The sequence below is a fragment of the Platichthys flesus genome, chromosome 15, assembly GCF_949316205.1.
Source record: "Platichthys flesus chromosome 15, fPlaFle2.1, whole genome shotgun sequence".
In the NCBI taxonomy this organism is placed as follows: domain Eukaryota; kingdom Metazoa; phylum Chordata; class Actinopteri; order Pleuronectiformes; family Pleuronectidae; genus Platichthys; species Platichthys flesus.
In genome coordinates, this window is record NC_084959.1 from 2,395,648 (window position 1) to 2,419,376 (window position 23,729).

At 45.2% G+C, this 23,729-nt stretch overlaps 2 protein-coding genes across 5 annotated transcripts in view; one reads left to right on the plus strand and one right to left on the minus strand.

The window, feature by feature from the left end:
- The window catches only part of klf8 (Kruppel like factor 8), a 52,284-nt gene extending 35,717 nt beyond the window's left edge, over positions 1–16,567 (minus strand). For both annotated transcript variants that reach the window (XM_062405797.1, XM_062405795.1), the window contains exon 1: positions 16,433–16,567. In XM_062405797.1, coding sequence (XP_062261781.1) covers positions 16,433–16,459 — 27 coding nt within the window. In that variant the 5' untranslated portion in view covers positions 16,460–16,567. The remainder of the gene's footprint in view (positions 1–16,432) is intronic.
- Positions 16,449–23,092, plus strand: rbm41 (RNA binding motif protein 41). 3 transcript variants are annotated; one of them, XM_062405798.1, is made up of 8 exons: positions 16,449–16,549; positions 17,571–17,688; positions 18,761–18,877; positions 19,373–19,574; positions 19,843–20,056; positions 20,685–21,184; positions 22,238–22,385; positions 22,600–23,092. In XM_062405798.1, exons 2-8 carry the CDS (start codon positions 17,681–17,683, stop codon positions 22,779–22,781), a joined length of 1,371 nt encoding a protein of 456 aa, XP_062261782.1. In that variant the 5' UTR covers positions 16,449–16,549; positions 17,571–17,680; the 3' UTR covers positions 22,782–23,092. The 3 variants fall into 3 exon arrangements, with proteins under 3 accessions (XP_062261782.1, XP_062261784.1, XP_062261783.1); XM_062405800.1 differs by having other exon boundaries at positions 19,843–20,047; XM_062405799.1 differs by lacking the exon at positions 16,449–16,549 and adding an exon at positions 17,320–17,336.
- The last annotated feature ends 637 nt before the right edge of the window (positions 23,093–23,729 follow it).

Genomic DNA, 23,729 nt, shown 5'->3' on the forward strand with positions numbered 1-23,729 from the left:
GTTAAATTGGGTGATGATCCATTTTAAAGAGGAGATGAAGAGAGGAGAGGAGAGGAAGAGGGAGTGAAGAGGGGAGGGAGACTGAGAGGAAGATGAAGAGGGGAGGAAACAAAGAGGAGATGAAGAGGGGAGAGGCAGAGGAAGAGGGAGTGAAGAGGGAAGGGAGACTGAGAGGAAGATGAAGAGGGGAGGAAACAAAGAGGAGATGAAGAGGGGAGAGGCAGAGGAAGAGGGAGTGAAGAGGGAAGGGAGACTGAGTGGAAGATGAAGAGGGGAGGAAACAAAGAGGAGATAAAGAGGGGAGAGGCAGAGGAAAGGAGATGAGAAGAGAGTAGAGCGAAAGGAAGAGGAGAGGAGAAGAGAGGAGAAGAAGAGGAGATGAGAAGAGAGGAAGAGCGGATTAGAAGAGAGTAGAGGGAGAGGAAGAGGAGAGGAGAAGAGAGGAAAAGAAGAGGAGTTGAGAAGAGAGGAAGAGCAGATGAAAAGAGAGTAGAGGGAGAAGAAAGGAGAAGAAGAGGAGATAAGAAGAGAAGAGAAGAAGGGAGTGAATAGGGGAGGGAGACTGAGAGGAAGAGGAAGAGGGGAGGAAACAAAGAGGAGAGGATGATATGAAGGAGGGTTTGGGAGGAGGGGAAGAGAAAAATAAGAGGAGAGAAAACATAAAGAGGAACAGGAGATGAGAAGATAAGAAAAGGAAGAGCAGGAGAAACATGGAAAGGAGAAGAACAGGAACAGAAACAGGAGAACAGAAGAAGAGGAAGAGCAGGAGAAAGAAGGAGGAGATGAAGGAGGGTTTGGGAGGAGGATGAAGAGGCAGAGGAGCAGAGAGGAGAATAGAGGAACAGGAGGATAGAAGAAGAGGAAGAGCAGGAGAAAGAAGGAGGAGATGAAGGAGGGTTTTGGAGGAGGTTGAATAGGAAGAGGGGAGGAACAGGAACAGGAGGGTAGAAGGCGAGGAAGAGCAGGAGAAAGAAGGAGGAGATGAAAGGGGGTTTTGGAGGAGGTTGAATAGGAAGAGGAGAGGAACAGGAACAGGAGGGTAGAAGGCGAGGAAGAGCAGGAGAAAGAGGAGAGGAGCAGATGGATTTGGGAGGAGGTTGAAGAGGAAGAGGAGAGGAAACTAAAAACCAAAGGAGTCAGTGTGAAATAAAAGAAACAACAGCACAGAGAGAGACAGAGAGGAAGGAGGGAGTGTTCTCTCTCCTTCCTCTCAGCTGTGACTTCACATGTCTTCTTCCTCTTTATTTAACTCTCTCTCTCTCTCTCTCCTCTTCACAACCACCTCAGTCCTTCACCCTCTTATCTCTGTGTTTAATGTCAAATACACACAGACACACACAGACACACACAGACACACACAGACAAACAACAACATGTGGAGGAAACAAACAGACGAGTGCAGAGGTGAACACACTTCAGCTTCACTCTGAGCCACACAGGACAAACCTATCTCGACCCCCCCCCCCCCCCCCCCCCCGCCCTGGACACTCCCTGACACTTTCACCCCCCCCCCCAAACCACCGCCTCTTAAAGGGCCAGGTCCTGCTCACAGGGGCCGTGCACATTCGCAGGAGGTTCAGCCGAGTTTGAGCTGCTCCGACAGTCGAGGAGGAAACACGACATGTGGACCAGGTCACCACAGAGGGGGAGAGGAGGAGGAAGAGGAGGAGGAGAGGAGAGGAGAGGAGGAGGAAGAGGAAGGCTGCCATCTTGTTTCCAAGTTTCAAAGATTTCAGTCCTTGTTGAATTGCTGAATTTGTCAAAGTACTAGATTGTTCTCGTTTTTATAAAGATATTTAAGAGATATAAATAGCTCAGACGTGTTTACAACAACAAAGATGCTGTGTTCAGGTGAAGGGCGGTGCAGCACCATTCAGCTCGTGTGTTAGAAACCTCCTCAGCACACCCACTCTGCAGCGTTTCCACCAGGAGGAAGAGAAACCCAGGAGGCTCTCACTCGAACAAGTCACACAAAGACCCAGTGGAGAATGTCAGGAGATTATCTGGGGTTCAGTGCACGTCTGAAAGCAGCGAGAGAGAGGAACAGTGATCTGGTCTCAGGCTGCAGGACACAGGGGAGGGGGGGGGGGGTGGGGGGGGGCTGGTGATCTCACTCCTTCTTATTCCATCAGCTCCTGCAAACATTTAAGCTCTGAACCCTTCTGTTTAGAATATGATAAAAACATCCACTCCCCTGTTCTGTGGATGTTTTAGTTAGTTTTAAAAACTGTGTTCTGTCAGTGTTGTTTCTGGAAACGTCACCACAGACAGATCGGTTCATATTAATAAATACTTGTGTAGAATTAAATAAGTTATTATAAAATATTTGCCACTTTGCTCCTGCAGTGATCATCACAATGACATGATTCCCTCTGTGACCCTGATCAGACCTGGGATCAGCGTCTCCTGTGACCACTTGTGATCAGATCGCATTTCCAGCTCTCTCTCTACCCCCCCCCCCCCCCCCCGCCCCCCAAACACACACACGCACACTCACACACACACACACACTTATCTAATCTCAGAGCTCGAATCGAAGTGCAAGTCAAAACAACAGCTGACAACTGGACGAGTCAACATTGACCAAGCGGAGGGGCGTACCGGCCCCGGGGTCAAAGGTCACGGCTGCTGCATGATACTCTCTCACTCTCTCTCACTCTCTCTCTCTCTCTCTCTCTCTCACTCTCTCTCTCTCTCACTCTCTCTCTCTCTCTCTAAGTCGAGTCAGAGATCAGAAAGTTCAGGTGAATCCTTGTTTATTATTCACACACATTTCGTAGTTAATTCAAATAATGCTTTTATACATCAGGTGGAATACATTTTTTTTTCATAACATTGTGTTAATTTGTGTTATTTTTCAGTTTTTGTGCGACCTCGTGAATGCACATGCTTTTAGCACCTTCCTGTTTGGTTCTCTTTGTTATTATGAAAATGACAGATGAGATAATGAATGACTCGTACACTCTGTATTAAATGTGCTGCAGTTTGATTTTAACATTTAATCTTAAAAGTGAATAAAATAAGGAGTTAGGGTTAGGGTAATCCTTTACTGAACCAAACCTTGAGTTTTGATTCCCAGTCCTTGACTTAAAGACTTTGAACAACAAACACATCAAAGTGTTAAATCCACTTAATCAGCCTCATCAGCAGCAGTTTGACTGGAACCCTCAATATGGATCAACACATATTGATAACAGATATTCTGCCGCTGTTGGGATTTATAAATCCACTTCTGTCCGTTAGGCTGACGTCAATAAATGTTTCCTCTTTCCGTCGGGGCTGTTGGATTAAACACGTTCATCATATATATATATATATATATATATTTATAATATATTTGTCTGGAGACGAGTGTGACGAAGCTAAATGAGCTAAAAGAGGCTGAAAGCTGCTGCAGGAGGGGGGGGTGGATCTGTGGGGATTCCTTATGATCAGCTGCTGGTGTAAACATATTGATTCATGGATATTTTTAGAAGAACTTTATCAACACACGCTCATCAGTCGTGCCGGTTGTTTAGTCTCAGATTGTGGTCACTTTGTGTGTCTGTGTTTCCAGATGTTGTCGTGATTCTCCAGACTGTTCCCGTGTTGACACGCTGTTTTTTTTTTTGTGTTTTTTTTAGATTTCCTCTGTCGACTCACGGCGCTTCCGATTGGCTCATTTATGACCGACAGATGCTGCCGACTGGCAACCAGCCAATCGTGACCCGTGTCTATCGAGGTGTTGGAAACGGAAATTCAGTTTAAACTCTTTAAAAACTCGTCTACAGTGTTTTACTCATGAGTTCAGACCAACAAAAAATCGTCTTCTTTCTTACTTTCTTTTTTAAAATGTTGGTCTGAAAGCACACGCACACACACAGACACACACACAAACACACACACACACACAGTGTAAATGCAGCGGAGTGCAGAGAACAACTGGGTGTGTCTCCATCTGGCTGGCAGAGAGGGCGAGAGAGAGAGAGAGAGAGCTGTGTTATCACACCACACCCTGTTGACGCAAAACTGGCCTCCACTTCCCTACACACCCTCTTATCCACACACACACACACACACACACAAAAAAAACACAAAGTTGGTGTACGCTGCACTTAGTTAAATACATATAGCCCCTGCGCACACTACACACACAGACAGACACACACGTGTCCAAACCACAAAGCTGTGGTCAGAGCACTTCTCTAAAGCTCACACTCAATTCAAAGTACTTACAGGCCAGAACTAACCTCAGACACAAACAAGTGTGTGCAGACATACACACACCAAAAACACAAACTCACAATGATTTATCGACCGACATTAAACAATCCGAACACGGCTCCTGTTTGTCAGACGCCGTCAGCAAGAAGACGACAGTTCCACCGACACACAACACGACATGACGCCTTCTGTCAAACACACAACAGGTACGCTACTACTGTTTCATCTTTTTGTGTTAAAGTTTTTGCCGACTTTATTTACAGAAACTACGATGACAACTTCCTCCGCCAGCAGAATTCAGGATCCACGATCTAATCCTTAAGAAACGAAAATGACAAACAATCTCAAGATGATAAAGAACGTGATGAAACAGAGTGTTGTGTGTCTGTGTTAAAGACAAAGTCATCAACACCAAGACACAGAATCAGCATCAACACAACGTGATTGTGTGTGTGTGTGTGTGAATGTGTGTTTGTGTGACCTGATTACCCAATCAGCTCCCTCTCTCTCACTGTCATTGCCATAACCTCCATCTCTTAATATACACCATTACAGACACACCCTCCCCACCTCGTACCTCCACCCAACACCACCCTCCCCCCTTCCTTCACCCACTTCCGCCTGCTCTTCCTCCCTTCCTCCCTCCCCCCCCCGCCCCTCCTCCCTTCTCTCACGTCCCCTTTTCTTTTCATTGTGACCGTTTTGGCAGGGCAGCCGTCGTTGCCATGGGGACAGGATTTCCCCCCCCCCAACCCCACTCTCTGTTAATGACTGTGGTGTGGTTGATGGGGGGGGGGAGCAACTCTTCAACGCCACCACCACCACCGCATCAAGGCCTAATCTGAGGTGACGTGGCCAATTTCCTCAAACACACACGCACACACACATACACACTAACACATACACACACCGGAATGCACGCTGGCATGCGGCGGCCATTCACAAAATCCCACTGAGAAGAATGTGTGTGTACAGATACACACACACACACACATATATATACACACACATAAATGTACACCCCACACATCAACACACACATATTCACGTAGTTCACACACACTCTCTCACACATACAGACCTCAACACACAAACACACACTCATTCACGTTGTTCACACCCACTAGAGGCACACATTCATCCAAAACTCCTATAATGACCCCCCCCCCCAACACACACACACACACACACAAACACACACCCTCTTGAGCATCAAGCACCAAAAGCTTACTCGTATACGAAAAAGCTCTTCTTCTATCTGCAGAGTTCAAACCCCTCTCTCTCTCACACAGACACACACACACACACACACACACACACAGACACACACAAACACACACACGGAGCTAAACCCCAGACTGTCACTGCATCCACTCTTCAACCTTTCCGAGGTGCGGCCCTTCAGTCGGAAGCAACACAAACTTCAGCGAAGCCGGAATCTGCTTCCACCTGAACGTGCGATGAGCAGTGTGCGTTGTGTGTGTCGGTGATTGTGTGTGTGTGTGTTGAATATCAGCCGCACATTAGCTGAATTAGCTCCAGATAACGTGAGGTAATTATTTCACTCGAGATGCCGAAGCACCGAGACGGAAAATCACACAAAGTTACAGAACGCTCATCAGAGGCCTTGTTGGTGAGGAAACATTAAAGTGAAAGAACCCAGCAGCTCAAAGAGAGGTGCGGGACTCAAGTCCATATTATTAGATCTGGTTTTGTTTTTTAAAAACACACAACTGACACTTAACTACGTGACCTTTTCATTTTTCTTGATCATTTGTACAAGCTCTTAATTATCACCTACATTATCTGTACAATCTGCACACACCCAGGCTCAAAAGCCTCGTGCACACTCCAGGTCAGTGTTGATTTACACTACAGATGCAGTGTGTGTGTGTGTGTGTGTGTGTGTGTGTGTGTGTGTGTGTGTGTGTGTGTGTCTGTGTGTGTTTCTCTTCCTTGGAAGTGCCGTTTTGCTGCCAATAAGCTGCGTTCCAAACCAGCACAGGTTAATTCACACATTCCTGAACGACGCCGTTGAGTAAGAGTTGCTTCTCAACTCGTGGATTAATGGGCAGAGTTAGCAGCTAATGCTAAAACTGTGAGCTTCCAACTAAGGGCTGCTAATACTGTGGTTAAAAGGAGAACCAGCAGGAACCTTCCAGTGAAGGTGCCGTGGAGGAGAAATCTCCAAACGGAAATGAACTCGGACACATTTGGCTCAGAGCTCATAAACAAGCCTGGATGCATGTGGCTGGATAATTAACACTGAAGCAGAGAAATCCATTATCAACACATGACTGGGATCTGTACTTATCTAATGCAGGATGTGAACGAAGGGCAAGAAGAGGAGGGCTGATGCAGGGGAGGTGAAAGGGGCAGAGGGGAAGAGAGAGGGGAAGAGAGCGGTTTCAACCGCAGAGTCCTAACAAAGCCTTCCCTTCTGGAGCAGCGGCTCACATGACAAACTCTCAGCAGCTCTATGACCTTCAGATAAACTTAAAGCCTGCTCCTGCTATTAGAGCCCGTATTGTTTTCTCCAGAAGACTCAGGGCGCCGGCTCCACCAACATCAGCCACACCAGGCTCCGTTAAAAAGCCCTGACCCGGGCCGACGCCCTGCGAACCAGCCGGCCCACCCCGCGGTAAACTGTCAGCGAGGAATAAAACAGAAAACAAGATCAGCTGTCGCCAGTTTGGCTCATGGTATGAAACCAGCAAGACAAAAATCCTCTCTACTGGTTGGATGCAAAAGGCCAATATGACCCTTTAGGAACCAATACAAAAACTGACAAAGTTATACGTGAATTTTATTAACATTTTATTGTGAAAAAATGTTAGTTAGAATTCAATTTATGCTTAAACAAAAAAATATAAAGATTCAAATCACATTTCTTAGCTATAAGGTTTGATAATGGCCTCTTCTTAGTCAGCCCCCAGAAATCAATATTGGTACGGCTCAAGTTAATGACATATACGATGCCACTGGTCTGGTCGGGTTTGGACAAACAGTTTGAAACCTTATTCAGGTTCGAGACGGGTTCGTCAAGTTGGCTGGTTCATCTACATTAATTTTTTATCCTGCATATCAGGTTTGGACAAAAGCAGAAAACCACATTGTCCACATGGTCTCCCTGGTTTCCCCCCCACACTCCAGTCCCATATTAATATCTAAGGTTGAGTCTGACTGTTTAACTTTCAAATAATCTCCATCTCAAGGTTCCAGCTGCCGGGCTCTCGGTGTCACTTCCTCCGCCCCTCGTTGGCTAAACCAACAAATTGATCTAATTTATTAATCAGCCAGTTAACAGCGATGACACCGATGCTCAGGTGCGTCAGAGGCCGATGAGCCGCGAGCCAACAGAGAGGAGGTGAGAGGTGATGAGACTTTCCAGTTCAGAGTCACCTCCAGATGGTTGATTGTATTCAAATAGAGAGGAGGAGGAGGAGGAGGAGGAGGAGGAGATGCAGGAGGCCTGTTACAGACAACCTGGACGTCAAATAGTCCATCACAACTTGAGCCGGATCCCATTTCCCCTAAAAACATGTCCACACACCTCGTGCCAGGAGGAGAACAAGGAAGTAATATGTTGACGGATCTGACAAATAGTGGAAGAGCAGGATGACGGGTTTCTGTTTGAGTTCAATTCCACAGAAGAAGCACAAGAGTAATGCGGAAGTAATAGTGAAACCATTAATATTTCTCATCCGACAAAGTTCATTTCCATGAATATGAGATGTGCTGAGATCATCACGGCAAGAATGAGGATTTATAATTTGATTCAACCCACCCACACTGGGAATTCTGCTGAAATGAGACTTCTGTATTCTCACTCTGACATCTGCCTCAGTGCAGGTGTGACAGCTGCTCCGCTCTGGATCAAAGTTGTGAGGCGGAGGAGATGAGATATCAAGGTCGGGCCTCCAGCTCAGCATCGACCTGTGAACTCTGTGTGATGCGTGGACACCCGTCGCTCGATGCTCGATGTTCATCAGCTTGAAAACATCGTGAACTTAGTGACGGTGTCAAGGGTTGAGTTCTGGTCTTGTGACAGTGGAATCCGCCCATTTCTCCCTGCTCTACCATCGCCATATAAATGCTGCTGTGTGTCTATAAATAGCTCTAAACCCCGGGGGGGGCAGGCCAGCCCGAGCAAGGCTGCCCAACAAAAACAGGAAAAAAGAAAACCCACCGTGGCACCACCAACAATTCGGCTTCTCCCCTGAGCTGCTCTGCTGAGTCCAAGCAAGGAAGTCTGCAAACTGCCTCCCAGACACCGCAGGATACAGAGCAGCAGATTAACAACAAGTGAACTCGCTCTGTCGCCTGAATAATGCAGACGCAGTGTGGACGAGGAAATCTGAAGATGTGCTGTTCCAACCAGATCTGAGCAAAATCAGATCCTCACGCAACGTGTTTCTGTTCAGAAGGAAGTTTCACCATTTTTCATTACTTAACCAAACCTCACGATCAAACACTAGTGATTCAACATCTCTTTCCAAAACCCTCGTCACTTCTCTGCAGCTACAACCGACTCAAATCATCTCGTTTCAGTTTTTTCCCTAAGAAAGAAATAAAAAAAGCTGGCTCGCTGTTGGGGGACATGTTGAAACAAAGACGTGGAGACAGAATTATCAACTGTTGCCACAAAGTTGGACAACTGAAATATAAAAATGGCTGTAATGTAAAATAAGCATCCAAACAATGGAACAATGAACTGTGGAGTCCGAGGAGGAAAATGTGCTAAGGTTTTAGTATGTTCCACCAATACTGTCATGTACTTCATCCTCCAACCACCAGTGGCAGCAGCGAGCAGCTCTCCAGCAGGTGGGACAGGAAGGAATGTTGTTCTACGACTTGTGGTAACAATATGACCAATACGACCAAATAGGGAGGATTTTTATCGAAAGGAGGAAACGCCTCAAACTTATCTCTCCAATCGAAAAGACAAGAATCCAAATTTGTAGATAGGATTCAAGGTGAGTGAGTTTCAAAGATTAACTTGATCTTAAAATCATGTTGCCCAAGTGTTAATATCCTGAATGTTGCCTGTTCTTGCAACGATGGAACCTCCGATTATTGTGACTTCCTGCTCTAAGAGGAAGACGCCTCTCTCATCAGGTGAACAGTGGTTTTTATTAAGCTGCACTCTCCTGGTATTGATTTTTTTCCTTCTCAAGAAAATCGTTCACTGGGTTTTTTATTTTCCACTGTTCTTCCTGTAACACATTATATGAACCTCTATCGTGCGCCCGCCCAGGATCAAGTGTAGAATGAACTACGTTAGGTACCATAACCTCACAGTGGAGCAGAAAGGAAACAGCGTGGCATTGATTGTTGTTTCAGAGGATCAGTGTTTGTCTTATCTTCTCTCTCCCGTCCCAGAAACTCCGGCCTCACTGAACAACAACTACTTGTTTGTCTCGGTAAAGCCCTCGGTTAATTTAGATGAAGTTTGTATTTACACCTGATAGAGCACGTGGTCAAAATAAACTTTATCAGGGATATGAAATCAGGCGCAACTAACTGATGATTTGGGCATCTTCTCTCAAGGTATTTGTAGAATTCTTTTTTATTATATTACATCTGCAGAGGAGGTTTTATTTTCACCTCTGTCTGTCGGCTGGTAAGTTGGTTGGGTATTGGCTTGGGTAGTTTGTTTGTTTGTTTGTTTGTTTGTTTGTTTGTCAGCCAGGCCAGTTGATTGGTTGGTTGGCAGGATTATTTAAAAACTACATCTTTTGTTTAGTTTAGCACTTGTTAACTTTTTTTTTTTATATATAAATCTGTTTATATACAAATAGATGCATGTTTTTTTTTGCCAAATAAACAAACATACAAACAAACAAACCAACAAGTAGAAAACATACAAAACATTATCCCACCCCCCACCCCAGTTGGTCTTCCCTTTTCAAACAGAATATCTACGAATTCATTTATTATATTATTATTTTCAGCAATTTCCCAGATCTAACATTTAGGGGACTGATGTCTACTGTGAGTAGTTTGGTGCAGATCCAAATAAATGTGGTTTCATAATGGGACTTTTGGGTCTTTATGATAAATTAAACCTTAATGAAAATATTATTATTATTATATTATTATATCTTGCTTGTCTGTGCAGGTCTTCTTTGTCTCCGTGGTCTAACACAGACAACAGAGACTGATGACACCAAGAGGGGACATCTACCTCCCTCCTGCTCTCCAGCTCTTTCTATTCTCATTAATTCTCAATGATTCAGTGACTGAATGGCCCCGGACAGAACGCCACTCGCCAGCAATGACCCTTGTGATGATCCTAACGCACCCAGTCCATTCCTCACACTGTGTCTTCATACCTCTGATTTATCTCTTTTGTCGGGACACACACACACACACACACACACACACACACACACACACACACACACACACACACACGAGCGTTCAGGCAGTGGAGTCGTCCACAGAAACACTTGGTTAAAGGTGGAAACGAGCCACCATGAGGGAACACATCAACGTCTCCCCTCTCCTCTCTTTCTTCTCCCCAGCTCTCCATCTCACCTGGTATTCACCGAGACATTATTCATGTCGGCACACTCAACCGTCATCTGTCCCCTCGCCGCTCGTCCCCGCTGGACGCTTTCTAATGTCGGCGATTGAGGAGCTGAACCTTATTGCACCGCTGCGACCGCCGTAAATTACTCTGAAATAAGAGCATCGCATAAAACAGAAAATGGAAAAGTGCAGTGAGCCGGCTCGCGCCGACACCTCCACACCACCTGGAAAACACTCTCCGCACACTTATTAGGGAGCCCTCAGCTCAGCCGGCGAGGCGTGAGAGCCCTAATCTCCACTGCCTTTAAATTACAAATGCACCCCCAGGTTCTTCTACATCATTACAATCGATTTTATGACATAAAGCACGTGCCAAGTCTATCTTTGTGTTGAGGAGATGTGCGATTCCAGTGCACCTCCTTTCCCCCTTCAACCATTACCTCACCTATACTTCCTCTTCACTGTGGGTCTTCCTACACTTCCCAGAAGGTTAAGCAAGGTCACATTCACCAGCCACTACCGGGGAAGAACTGGTGCACTGAGCATCTGTGACATCACGTTGAGAAACCCTGATGCAAGATTGTCAAACAGGTAATTCCTCTTCAAATAACTCTGAGTATTCAAATTTAGGAGACAGGTTTTTTTTTTGCATAATCCAACCAAACAACTGGACGGGAGTAAAAAAAACGTTTCCTCTTTGGTGGCTTTCACTTCTATTCACTGAGCCTGAATAGACTGAAACTGTCCTCCCCCTGCTTCCACTTTCTAAAATGACCAGAGCTCCCGGGTCAGGCCGACAGCAAAGGTCACATTCCATCTTTAAAAGCAGTTTTTTTTTAAAACCCTACTTGGTGGCACATTCAAGGAAGCTCCAAACATCTAGCACGATTTGCGATCTTCTGAAAAGCACCACTTAAGAAAAACAAGCCAACACAGATGTGGCGTTGAGGTTAATTGAATTGCATTGAAGTTATTTTTCTCTTTACTGCATTGCCACGCAACAACAACAACACAAAGGTGGCGCTTCTTTGTGGGCGGTGCCGTTCGCACAAGTCTCTGCAGGTTGATTTTAACGATGCATTGAAATTAAGTGGATCCGGTGGTTACAAGGAAGCGAGAACGCAGATTGGACAAGACGCAGTTCTCTTTATAACAGCCATAATGTTTTCTGGAGTGTTGCTGTTAAGTTGATGCACAATCAGGATTCCCACATGGGTTCCTCTCTGTGGCTGCAGTCTGTGGCTGTAAATCCACTCGTACACGCTTCCACTGTCAAGCGCTCGTGTAATTAGTGTTAAGGAAACATTTCTGGGTTGAAACCCAGAATTAGAGGCAGAATTTGTCCTCTCTTGTGATTGAGATCCTCGCTGAGAGGGTTTAAAGGTGGGGCACGGGCCTTTGCACTGGGGCTCCAAAGAGATTCAGGTTTTTACGCTCAAGAGAATTAAAGAGAAGAAAGTATAGATATAGTTCAGAGGCTACGGACCATAGCTCTGTTAGTAAGAATCTCTGTCCACACTAATGCACATGACCATACACAGGGCGGTGTGTGTGCAGCTGTAAACAGGAAGCAGGTTGGTTGCTAATGAGAAACAGTAAAGGTGAAAAGTAAGAGCAGGGGTTTCTTTTCTTGGATCAACAACGAGGTGGAAAATTGTTTCCAAAGGTTCAGACTGAAACACGACCCCTGAGTTCTAATGAGTGTAGTGTAAAAAACTAAAATGTAAAAGTATGAATGCCTCAAACAATTTTACAGTTTTTTCTGTCCCAGAGTCAAATAACCATGAACCTATCAGCGTCCAGACAGTGAGAAAACTAAGTGGTGCATAAACTAAGGTGAGGTCAGGAGGTGTTTTCCTCAGACGTTGAAAAACCAACACCCAGTCTATGCTCGGCTAAATGAACCGAAGAGGTTGTTGAAATAACAGTTAAACAAAACTCCATGAATGGAAAATTTTGGAATTGTTATCCCTGAAGTTGTGTACACACTCCCATGAAAACCTGTTCAGGAAGAGTTGTGTAACATCTTCTTCCATTGAGACCGCACAGTTCATCAAGTTCACAACGTTCAAGATTTTGATCAGACATTTTTTTTATGAATCTTTATTTATTAATTAGATGTTTTGAAACACAGATAACCTCCAGTGTTGATCTGACCAGAGAGCTGCTGCCCGGATATTCTAACTGAAATTTGGAGGCTGGCTTGAGAAACTGGCAACAGCTGGCTGATTCTAGGCCCTCCACCCATCCATGTCATCCTGACAACTCAGTAAGCTGTGTGTGTGTGTGTGTGTGTGTGAGAGTGCGAGTGTGTGTTTGTGTGTCCAACCATGTGTGTGTTTGTCCTATGTGGAGAAGGGGCCAGATACATACACGCACAGCGTCAGATATCCGACTAGTTTGGTAAAATGTTGTACAGCATTGTTAATTATTAGCTACTGTGCGGAATCACCATAGACACACACACACACACACAGGCTCTCGCACTGACACACACACACGCACACAAACACACACACACATGCTCTCACACAGGCAGACTTTGTATTCAAGAAGCCTTAACTGCTTATGCCCTGCCCAAGAATGTACAGCCCAGCTGATTCCGGCCACAAACACACATACACACTCACACACACACACACACACACACACACACAGACACACACCACAGCTGAGCATGTGCCGCTATCAGTTATTTTCACTTCCAATATCGCACAACCTCAACGACAATGAGCGGAAATTGATTTGTGCTCAGACCGTTTAAAAAAAATAGTATCATCTGGGTCAAAGGTCACAAAAAAACACAATGTCAGGTGAAAAGAAAAGAGTTTCATAAACTTTAATCTAGAGCAACTAGCGAGGAAACCACGTACATTTGTACATTTTACAGGAACTTCTTATGCAAGTGAGGAAACACCACACAACTTAAAGTAATAACTCACAATATTTAGACAGTCTGTATAAATACACTTACTTCAGTGCTCTCATAAAAACTTTTACAGTAACTGTTTTAAACAAGAGCTGAAAAGTACTTTTTTATAAGAGAAGAGAGAAATGTGGTCCAAACAGACGCCTTCAGCTCGGAGAGAAGATTTCACCGAGGACAACTGGACCTGATCCAAACTGGGAATAATCACTAAAATACTATTTTCCTGAACTTCACACCACACTCTCTCTCCCCTCTGACAGCACCGGTTATACCAACACCACATGATCAGAGGCAATGGGGAGTGAGCTGGGAGCCACAGATACACAAGGTGGCCCTGGTCCACCTGGGTAGGCCTGAATATGATAATAGGCTGGACCCGGGCCTGCTGGTGTCCCGTATCAGATCCTGGATAACAGGGGTCAGCTGAAAGCCTCGGTGTCACAATCCCACAAGTGCAACGCAGAGAAAAACACACACAACAACGACCTCATGGAGACTCAGATGAAGTGAAAACAAAGTCAGAGCTTTGTCTGAATTCAACACACGGAAACATTAAGGAGACAAATCAGGATGTGTGGTGTTTCTGTCCTTTTTGTGTGGATGTAAAAGTTGTGATGTCCAAACCAAACTTCCCAGAATGTCACGTATGTGTCGCGGATAGACAATGGATTAGATACAGTTTTCTACAAATGGGGCAGCTGCTGTTTGATGATCGCATAAACTGAAGTTGTACTGTTGTGAGTACTTTTATTTTGAAGTTATTTAATGTCAATTACCTCAGAACATCAGGTTTGACCTTCTCAGCCACCATAGTTGTAACGTTTTCGTATCACAAAAATTTGTTTAACGCGACAACACTTGTGTTTATATACGTTTTTTTCTCAGTTGTTTTGTCTGGGCTGAACGAGAGCAGAGGACGACATGCCCTGAAAACAGTTGACCAATCACAACAGATTGGACCAGCCGGCCAATCAGAGCAGACAGGGCGTCATCAGGAGGCGGGTCTTAAAGAGACAGACGTTAAAGTAGGAGTTTCAGACAGAGGCTGAAAAGAGGAGCTGCAGCTGCGGACAGTTTGAGGACTTCTTCTGAACATTACAGCATGTCAACCTTTTCAAGTTATTAAAATAATTAAAATCCTCAACCTGCTTGTATCTGGAGAACACATGAGCCTTGTTTCAGTGTTCAGCAGCTCAGGTTGGACCTTTTACATTGTGTTCAGAACCAACTGAGGAGTCTGGCTGCAAATTTCAGCAGATTTAGTGTGTTTGGCAGATCTGGAGCCTGTGACTCAGTGCAGTGTGGGGTAGAGAGCGGTCTCCTTTCGGTCACACAGCTACAGACACATCTATCGGTTTCCACTTAGGTCCCATATTTAAACACTTACAGTATCTTTATTATTTATATATCTGTTAAACACGTCTCTAATGAGTTCATCCTTAACTGGCCTCAGACCAGCTGCCCTGCATGTTCTGACTGAGGATTCCTCAGAACTCAAATCTGACCACACCCAAGTTTGAGCTTTGGTTTCGTTTTGATTAAACACACACCTGTAAATCCTTTGTGATGCCATCTTGCACATTTATGACACACAGACATAAAATCAACTGCCAGAGAAGTAGAAATCACATCTGAGGTCGTTCTCACTGTCCTCAGTGTCTCCAGAACACAACGTTACCAAGATAACACAACTCACTGGGTGGATTTTATACCACTTTTCTGGGGACCTCTTTTACGTTAATGGATTTGATAGACTGATGGAAAATAACCAGTCGCTGATCTGCGCATGTATAATTGGATAAACTATAATGGGTCAAGTAAACGTAAAGTTATGAAGATGAGCATCCCTCTTGTTTTGAGGAAATGCGATTTAGGAAAACTCATGTTAGCATAGTGGATAGAATCCAAATTTAAAACTAGTGTCAGTGGCTCTGGACAAACTTCTCCATCCTTCTTCAAACCAGAAGACGTGGATCTGCCGTGAAGCCACTGACGTGACCCCCACCACACACACACACACACACAGTCTGATCACATCACCACATGTCATCCACACTGTTGGGATCAACCTGGCAGTCTGACTGTCACACACAAACACACTCACGCCAAGGAGGGACTCACTTAAAAGCACAAGTCAGGCAGCAGGGCCCTTAAAAGTGTAGCTGGAGGCAGTGCACCTGGCCGCTTCCCAGGCCCAGTGTGTGTCTGTGTGTGTGTGTGTGTGCGTGCATCAGAGGCGGCTGCTGGCCCTTTAACAGATAAGATGGTGTCCTACAAGCTGCAGTTTGTGTGCCTTCCGTTTCCTCCCTGCCTCCTCGGAGATCACAGAGCATTTCGGAGAGTGGACCCCGAACCGACCTCACCTCGGAGGGGGAGACGGGAGCGAGGCGCGCGGGGGATCGGATGTGGAGAGAGAGGGGGAGAGAGAGAGAGGGAGAGAGGGAGGTTTCTCTGCGCGGTGCTTGTTGCGATGCAATGAGGTCGCTGTTACAAAACTCCTGTGCTAATTGCAAAATAAACTGCCCCCCACCTCTCTCTCACACACACACACACACAGAGACACACACACAGAGACACACACACACTCTCTCTCACTCTCTCTCTCTCTCTGCACTCCCCTCGCTGACATCCATATCTGGCACATGTTGATCTGACAGTGACAACCCTCCGTGCGTAAAGGCGCATCAGCCACACAGGTAGACGAGGCTCTCCTCCGCCCTCCACGGCACCACCACCGGGGCAAAGTCAACAACGACGTGCACTTACTTTCTTGTTACGGGTCTCCGTGTGCATCTCGGTTGCCGGAGCGGCGCGGCGGCGGAGGGGTGGAGCAGCGGGAGCAGGAGGGGGCTCGGCCGGGGCTTTGGGTGTAGCTCTATCTGGGTAAGAACTGGGGCTGGAGGTGGGGTGGGAGGGGGTGACTAGTGCTCCACCTTTTGTTACAGTGAATTCTCGGGGTGTCCCTGTCTCTTCCAGTTCATATCCGCAGCGTCGAAGCCTCCTGCTTTTTGAATCCTCAACCCCCCCAAATAAAAAATAAAGACAGCCCGTCTGTGTGCGTGTGCGCGCCTCTGCCTCTCTCTCTGCGTGTCGGCGTGTTGTTGCCGTGTAAAGGGCTGGGCTCTCTCTCTCTGCCTTTTCCTCCTCCGCCTCTCCCTGCTTGTGACCCCACCCTGCGTCCCCACCCCTCATCTCTCTGTCAGTCAGGAGCTGCGCAGCCCTGCAGAGCAGCGGGGAGAGGAGCGGAGCCCGGCCGCCTGCAGCCTGCCGCCGCCGGCCACCCGACACCGGCTGCAGGCGGCAGGCGGCGGCCGGGCGGGCATGCATGCGTGCAGCGGGAGCACCAGCCCCGCACCTCACTAGTGCACGATCATTGTTTTAAATAACATGCATGCAACCAGCCACCTTCTCATCTCTCCTGTGCATTCACATACAGACCCCCCTGCCCCCCCCCCCTGCACATCCATGTATGCCTTGCTGCAGCAGCGGGCGGCTCGCTGTGGAGAGAAGCGCCCCTGTCACCTTACTGACGTCAGCCAGCAGGCTAATTGAGGACACTGGGGCTGGGTGGGGAGGGTGGAGGCGAGCGGAGTGGGATCTGCGAGGCTTTGCAGCATTTTGCTTGATTCACCAGGACACACAGACGAGCACAGTCACAACCACACCCCGGGTAATGAAGCAGGGTGTGGCCCGGTTCAGGATTTATATTTGACATAAACCAGGATTACACGGTAGAGGAAATATAATGTGTATTTCTACTGTGAGAATAACATCGATCCAAACCATCTGATCACATAGAGTCTCATCTATTTCTATATAATATGTATATTATAATATAATATATTTATATTGTTTATCTCCTAATGAAGCTGAAGTCTTTGTTGTCGGTTTATTTTTCACGCAGTTGAAACAGAATTGGAGAAAATTCGTTTGGGCCTCAAGCCGTGATTCTACTACATTTCCCATGATCCCTTGCGCCTCATTCACCGGAACCGGAAGCGTAAAGGCGGAAGCATGCGAAGGTAAACAAAACCTCACACACAAGTTCATTTACACCAGTTTGGATATTTAAACTGCGTTTTGTTTTGTTTTTATACTCGTTTTAAATGTATGGTTAATATAATTATAACTTTACGTTGCGTACATTTTACGTCGTTCACGTCTGGCATGGAGATAGCCGCAGCGTGCTAAGCTAGCAGTGGCTAGCTAGCGAAGCTTTATGTTTTGATTTGTTAACACGTTAAATTACACTTTTTACTTGTATTATAACATACTGTGCTAACTCTTAGATTAGCATATACTCACGTGAGGCTCCTGTGCTCATCCGGTGTCTTGAGAAATGTTAAATAAAGCGAATTTCAAAGAAATCTAAAAGTTAAGAGTTACAGAAGCACGTGAGCTCTTTCCTCTCTGTCTTAAACTGGTGGCGGTGGTTTGTATCAGAGCAGCTGGAGAAAGACGTGTCTTTTATTTATGTTCACATAATAATATAATTATAATAAACTATTAATGCAGGACTTTTTAAAAACAGAGTGCTTTGACAGAAAAGCAAGAGAAGTAAATATAAGGGAAATAATAATTCAGCAGCTGACTACAACATTCCACAGTTATTTACTCATTAATGCATTTTATTGTTTGGACTATTACACCTGTAAAATGTTTAAGAGAGTAAATGTAGTGAAGATACCCTCCACTGCCCAGCTTGTATTTGACATCTTTACATCTCTATACTGTAAATATGTGGTTGAGTGAGTAATTACTGATGAGATCTACAATACGTGATATGTAATATCATATGATCAATAGATACATGATTCAGGCACTTGTTGCAAAGTACTGAAAGTAAACTAAAATGATTGTATTTGACAGAATAAGATACCTGACAAATAAAATACAAATAAGAAACGTCCTGGTAAACAAAGCTGACCTGCAGTTACCTAATGTTTTTCTTGTGTAATATATTGTTGTTGCTTTGAAATATTAACAGTTTGGGTGTGGTACAGTAAGCAGACACAGAATACTGTAATATGAGGATGTGAGTGGTGGTGGTGGTGGTTGTATCAGCATCTGAACCGACTGTGTGATGTTCCTCAGAGTGAGCCGGCAGCCCTGTGACGATGGTCCTCTGCTGGAGGAGCAGGAGACGGAGGGACAGCGGCAGCTGCACAGCCTCCTGCTGCAGCAGCTTCACACTGACGTGGACTTCGAACGGTCAGAGACCATCTGCTTGTATCTGCGGAGCAATTTTATTTTTAGAATGAAAATATGACATGATCATTTAAAAGGAAAACAGTTTTTAAACCCTCTTAATATGTGTTGGTGACAAAACATGGATGAATTGTACAGCAATGATTCATCCACGTTTCACTAAAAGCAGGCGTGAAGCCCATCCAAGTACTAACCAGACCCGACCCTGCTTCACTAAAAAAACATTAAACTGAGAAAATCCGACCTGCTGGTTTGTCTCTGCTCGGGGGGAAAAGAGTGTCTGCAGTATCATCTCTACCAGAATCCTCTGTGGGTATAAAAAAAGAAAATCCAACCCTCTTGTGACTCTGGACGAAAGTGTCAGTCAAAGTGTCTGTTATGTAACCTTCACAGAGTCCCACAGAGCCGCCGGGAGCCTTCAGAAACACTTTTAAACTGTGAGTGGATCCTACGTCATCGTTTACACAATCTCACACTCGTATCAATGCTGTTTCACAGATGTCTAGCCAAAAAGAAGTGCTTCGCCCCAGCAGCGCTCTATAAGCCGTTCGGGGAGCAGGCAGCTGGTGTGAGGAGCCTGTCCCAGTTCCAGGCCCTGCAGAACGGGGAGAAGGAGCTGGCCAGTCTGCGGGAGCTGGGCCTCACTGATGCTGAGATCCAGGTGTGGCAGACCAGAGACACAACAGAGGCAATGGAGAAGGTAAAATCAGCTGGAGAGAGTCGGGTGTCCGACAACAGGAGGAGCCGGGTTGGATTTCTTGTCCTGTCTGTGTGTACTTTGTGTGTTTCCTCTTGTTTCCTTTATTCTGTGTGAAACCCTTCTCACATTTGCTTCTGTTTTGCATATATATATATTCTCTTAACGACCAAATCTAACTTCCTTTATTTCAGAGGAAATGCAGAAGTACAGACTAAATATAAACTTGACCCTGAACTAATCTCTGACTCTTGTCTTTTTGCCCACACAGTCCCACGGCGTGTGCGTAGCTCCGGGGGCGAAGCAGCAGCGTCTCCAGGTGATCAGAGACAAGATTGAAGCGAGGGACGAGCTCCTGGCCCGACCACAGCGCTTCGCCACCAGCCAGCCACTGTCCCGCCGGGAGATGGAGATCGAACAAGCTCTGTTCCAGGGAAACGAGCGGCTGGGTTTTCTCACCGCACTTTACCACAGAGGTATTGAAGGTTAGAGAGTCGCCAGGAACTTTGGAGAAGATTGTTTGGGACTTCCTTTTTAATCCTGGTGCCATTGCATCCTACCATAGGATATAAAAGAAGAAACTTAAGAGATGGAGCCTCTCAAAACCAAACATAATAGATGCAAAAGAAAAAAGAGCAGGTTTATTCACTGCTTAAAGTAAATGAGAATATAAAGATTAAAAGCTAAACTAGATAAAATGATCTCATATACACCTCAGGCCTTCAATCAAAGCCTCCATACATCTTCAATTCAGTTTTAAAAGTCTTAAATATGTTTTTTTTAATTCGTAACATACTGGAGATTGTTTCTTTTAAGTAGCGTTCGTCGTTTTTACTTTTAACTCTTAGATAATTATTAAATTGGTCTAATTTTCAATTTGAAATAAGATGTATTTTTCAAACCAAAAGCAATAAAAATTGCAAGCAAACAAATCTATGATCGTGGAATTATCACATAAGTTAAAGAAGTTAGAATGAATAAGAAATATGTATAAAATCTAAGAAATGGACTGTGTTGACAGAATCTATCACAGGATGAATTAATCTATGTGAAACAACAGAAGTGAGACACTGTTTAAATCAGATTATCTCATTCAGGTGTTTCTCTCCTCAGAGGAAGAAAACCCCGATGGACAACAGCAGGCGACGTCCTCCAATCCGATAGACACTCTCTACAGAGACGTTCTCAGTGCGGAGGGACAACGAGCGTCTTTACAGGACTGGGAGGAAGAACCAGCACAAGTGACCGCACACAGAACTTTATCTGACCAATCACAGACCTCTCAGACAGAGAACGACCAATCAGAAGACAGGACCGAGAATCCATCAGCACCGAAGGATGAAAACAGGAGATCATCAGACCAACCAGAGTCCAGTGGAGACGCCTCAGAGCAGCAACACAAACAGGAGCCAACACGACCAGCACCCCCGACAGAGATAAAGATCAACCAGCCAATCAGCAGTCTGGATGGAGCTGCGAAGGCGGGGCCAGTGACTCTCAGAGGAAAGATCGAGGCGATCACAGACGAGGAAATCCTGCAGAACCGTGAATCTGAGGTCGGGATCCGGAGCATCCCGAGGTTCCGAGGCTACCAGCCCGGAAAACCCTCCAAGGTACCAGCAGCGACACCTGGTGGCCACAAACATAGACTGTCAGTAAAGATGGGCGTCACATCCCCGCTTCCTCCCAAAATACCCAGGATATAGCGGCGCCACCTTGTGCTGGTGAAGTCATTTAGAGTCTGAGCTGTACGGTCATCATGGTTCCCACCGATAAAGGCACTCGACCAATCACAAGTCAGCATCGGACGCTGTCTCGGACGTTTCACCACGTTTTTATATCATCAAATAACTAATTAAAACAAACTTATCAGAAACACGAAACACTTGAACAAACGTAAAAGAAACTTGGTTTTGGTTTCACCTTTAATGGAGCTGTCATGTCGTCCATTTTTTATTTAGAGTGAGGAGGAAACAGGAATAACTTATTAATCAGCTCATCAGACGTTTCTTTAGAGAAAGAATATGTTAAAGAATAACCATAAGCACGGAAAGTCAACAGTTATTTAAATGTTTTAAACAAATGTTAGTTTAGAAATTCTCTTCTCTAGTCGTTGTTTCTCTCCGGTGGAGCTACCATAAGAGACGTTATATCACCTCAAAGTATAAACCTCCATCCACCTATGGTTTTCATCAGAGTTGATACTTTTAATTCTGAATCTGAGCTCCAGTCTTATTTGTCACAGGTGATAAATAGTCATAAAATGTTGTTTTTAAAACGTATTCTACACTTTAAAATGCAGCGACGTCCCTCAGGAAGAAAATTAGAAGATTCTGGGTTTAATCTGCAGATCTTTGACATCGTCAAACGTATTGAAATGAGAAAGATTAACATCAGTGGGGTGAGAACCACTAACTCACAGATTTGATTTGTGTCAGAGTGAAACTCCCTGTGGACTGAGTCAACAGTACATGTGGTTATCTGCTGTGTTTACAGGAGTGAGATGAGACGGTCGAGATGACTTTCATGTCTGAGCTGTAACCTCAGGGGGACGTTCACGAGCACAGTGAACAGGATGTGATGCAGACACACTCCACAACGTGTCTTCTCACGTGTGGTGTTGACGTGCGTCCTCATCATTTCTGTCTTCATGTGACCCGCTGTAGGTTCTGTGTGTGAAGAACCTGAGTGCACAGGCGTCCGCGGCCCAGCTGGTGGCGCTGTTCTCCAGGTTTGAGCCGGAGGGCGGGCCTTCAGTCGTTTACCGCCTGCTGACGGGAAGGATGAAGGGTCAGGCCTTCGTCACTCTAACAGGTGAGGGAGGGAGGGCGAGAGGGAAGGAGGGAGGGATGAGGTAATGGAGGAACAAAGGGAGGAGGAGATGGATGCAGGGAGGGAGGGATGGAGCCTCCGACCCTCTGTTACCAGGGACTTGTTGGTCATGATGGTGTGAACCTCAGCTCTGTACTTTACATCATGTTCCACAGTTCCTCTCTTATTGGATGCATTTATTCTTTTCCTTTGGCAGATGCTGAAACGGCCCAGAATGCTTTGCGGTTGATCCATGGATACCGGTTGCTAGGGAAACCGCTGGTGGTCGAGTTTGGCCGAGAGCGACAGGAGGAGGAGACACAGAAGAAGGAAGAGCAGCAGAAGGAGGAGAATAAACAGAAGAAGGAAGAGCGGCAGGAGGAGGAGAATAAACAGTAGAAGGAAGAGTGACAGGAAGAGGAGGAGAAACAGAAGAAGGAAGAGCAGCAGGAGGAGGAGGAGAAACAGAAGAAGGAAGAGCGGCAGGAGGAGGAGAATAAACAGAAGGAAGAGCGACAGGAAGAGGAGGAGAAACAGTAGAAGGAAGAGCAGCAGGAGAGGAGAAATAATTATAATTCATATAATACATCAATGATACATCAATACATATTTATTTACTGTAAAAAGTTGTCATCTTCTGCAGTTTGGTTTTTAATAAATATTTGTTTTATATCAAACTTAAAATGAAATAAAATAACTTATCTTTTTTACTTTTTATTGTCATTTTGATAACTTTGTATTTATGACAACACAAGCAAGCAGATTTAATAGAAAAAATGAAGAATTGGATTTTCCGTATGTTTTCAATATTTCTCTATAATTATCTACAGTTAAGTAAGTACTTGGTATTTGGTTCCTTAACTTACTCAGATCGGCCTCAAACATGTAGATAAAACTCATGTTTAGATCTTTCAGGATCAATAATGATTCATATAAATAAATATTTGATAAGTGATAGTTTTAATAATTTCTTTAAAATGTCTTTACCATGAAATTACCATATCAAAAGTGACAGTTTTTTTTTTTACACACATACTTCTTTTATTCAGTGTCATTCTCAGTCTGGACACTAGATGGAGCAATTTAGTCTTCACCATAGAAAGGAGAGGCTCCACACAAGCCCTCAAATATGTAGTTAGGACCCGAGCATAGACAGGCACTGACTGACGTGAGGCCCTATTGAAATTGTAAGGATTAGTATTATTATTATTATTATTCAGGCAAATGAATTGGCTTTTTGAGAGCTTTAACATGCAACATGAAAATGTACGTCTTCTCGAGGAATTTTCAATGGGCGTCGCAAAATGGCTCAACGGTGCCCCCCGTTTGGCCTCTCTCACATTTCCT

Bases quoted from the DNA above. Each gene is read 5' to 3' on its own strand.
- rbm41 (XM_062405798.1), top strand. The intron at 18,878-19,372 runs GTCAGAGACCAT...GCTGTTTCACAG, and splicing joins ACTGACGTGGACTTCGAACG to ATGTCTAGCCAAAAAGAAGT. The intron at 22,386-22,599 runs GTGAGGGAGGGA...TTCCTTTGGCAG, and splicing joins GGCCTTCGTCACTCTAACAG to ATGCTGAAACGGCCCAGAAT.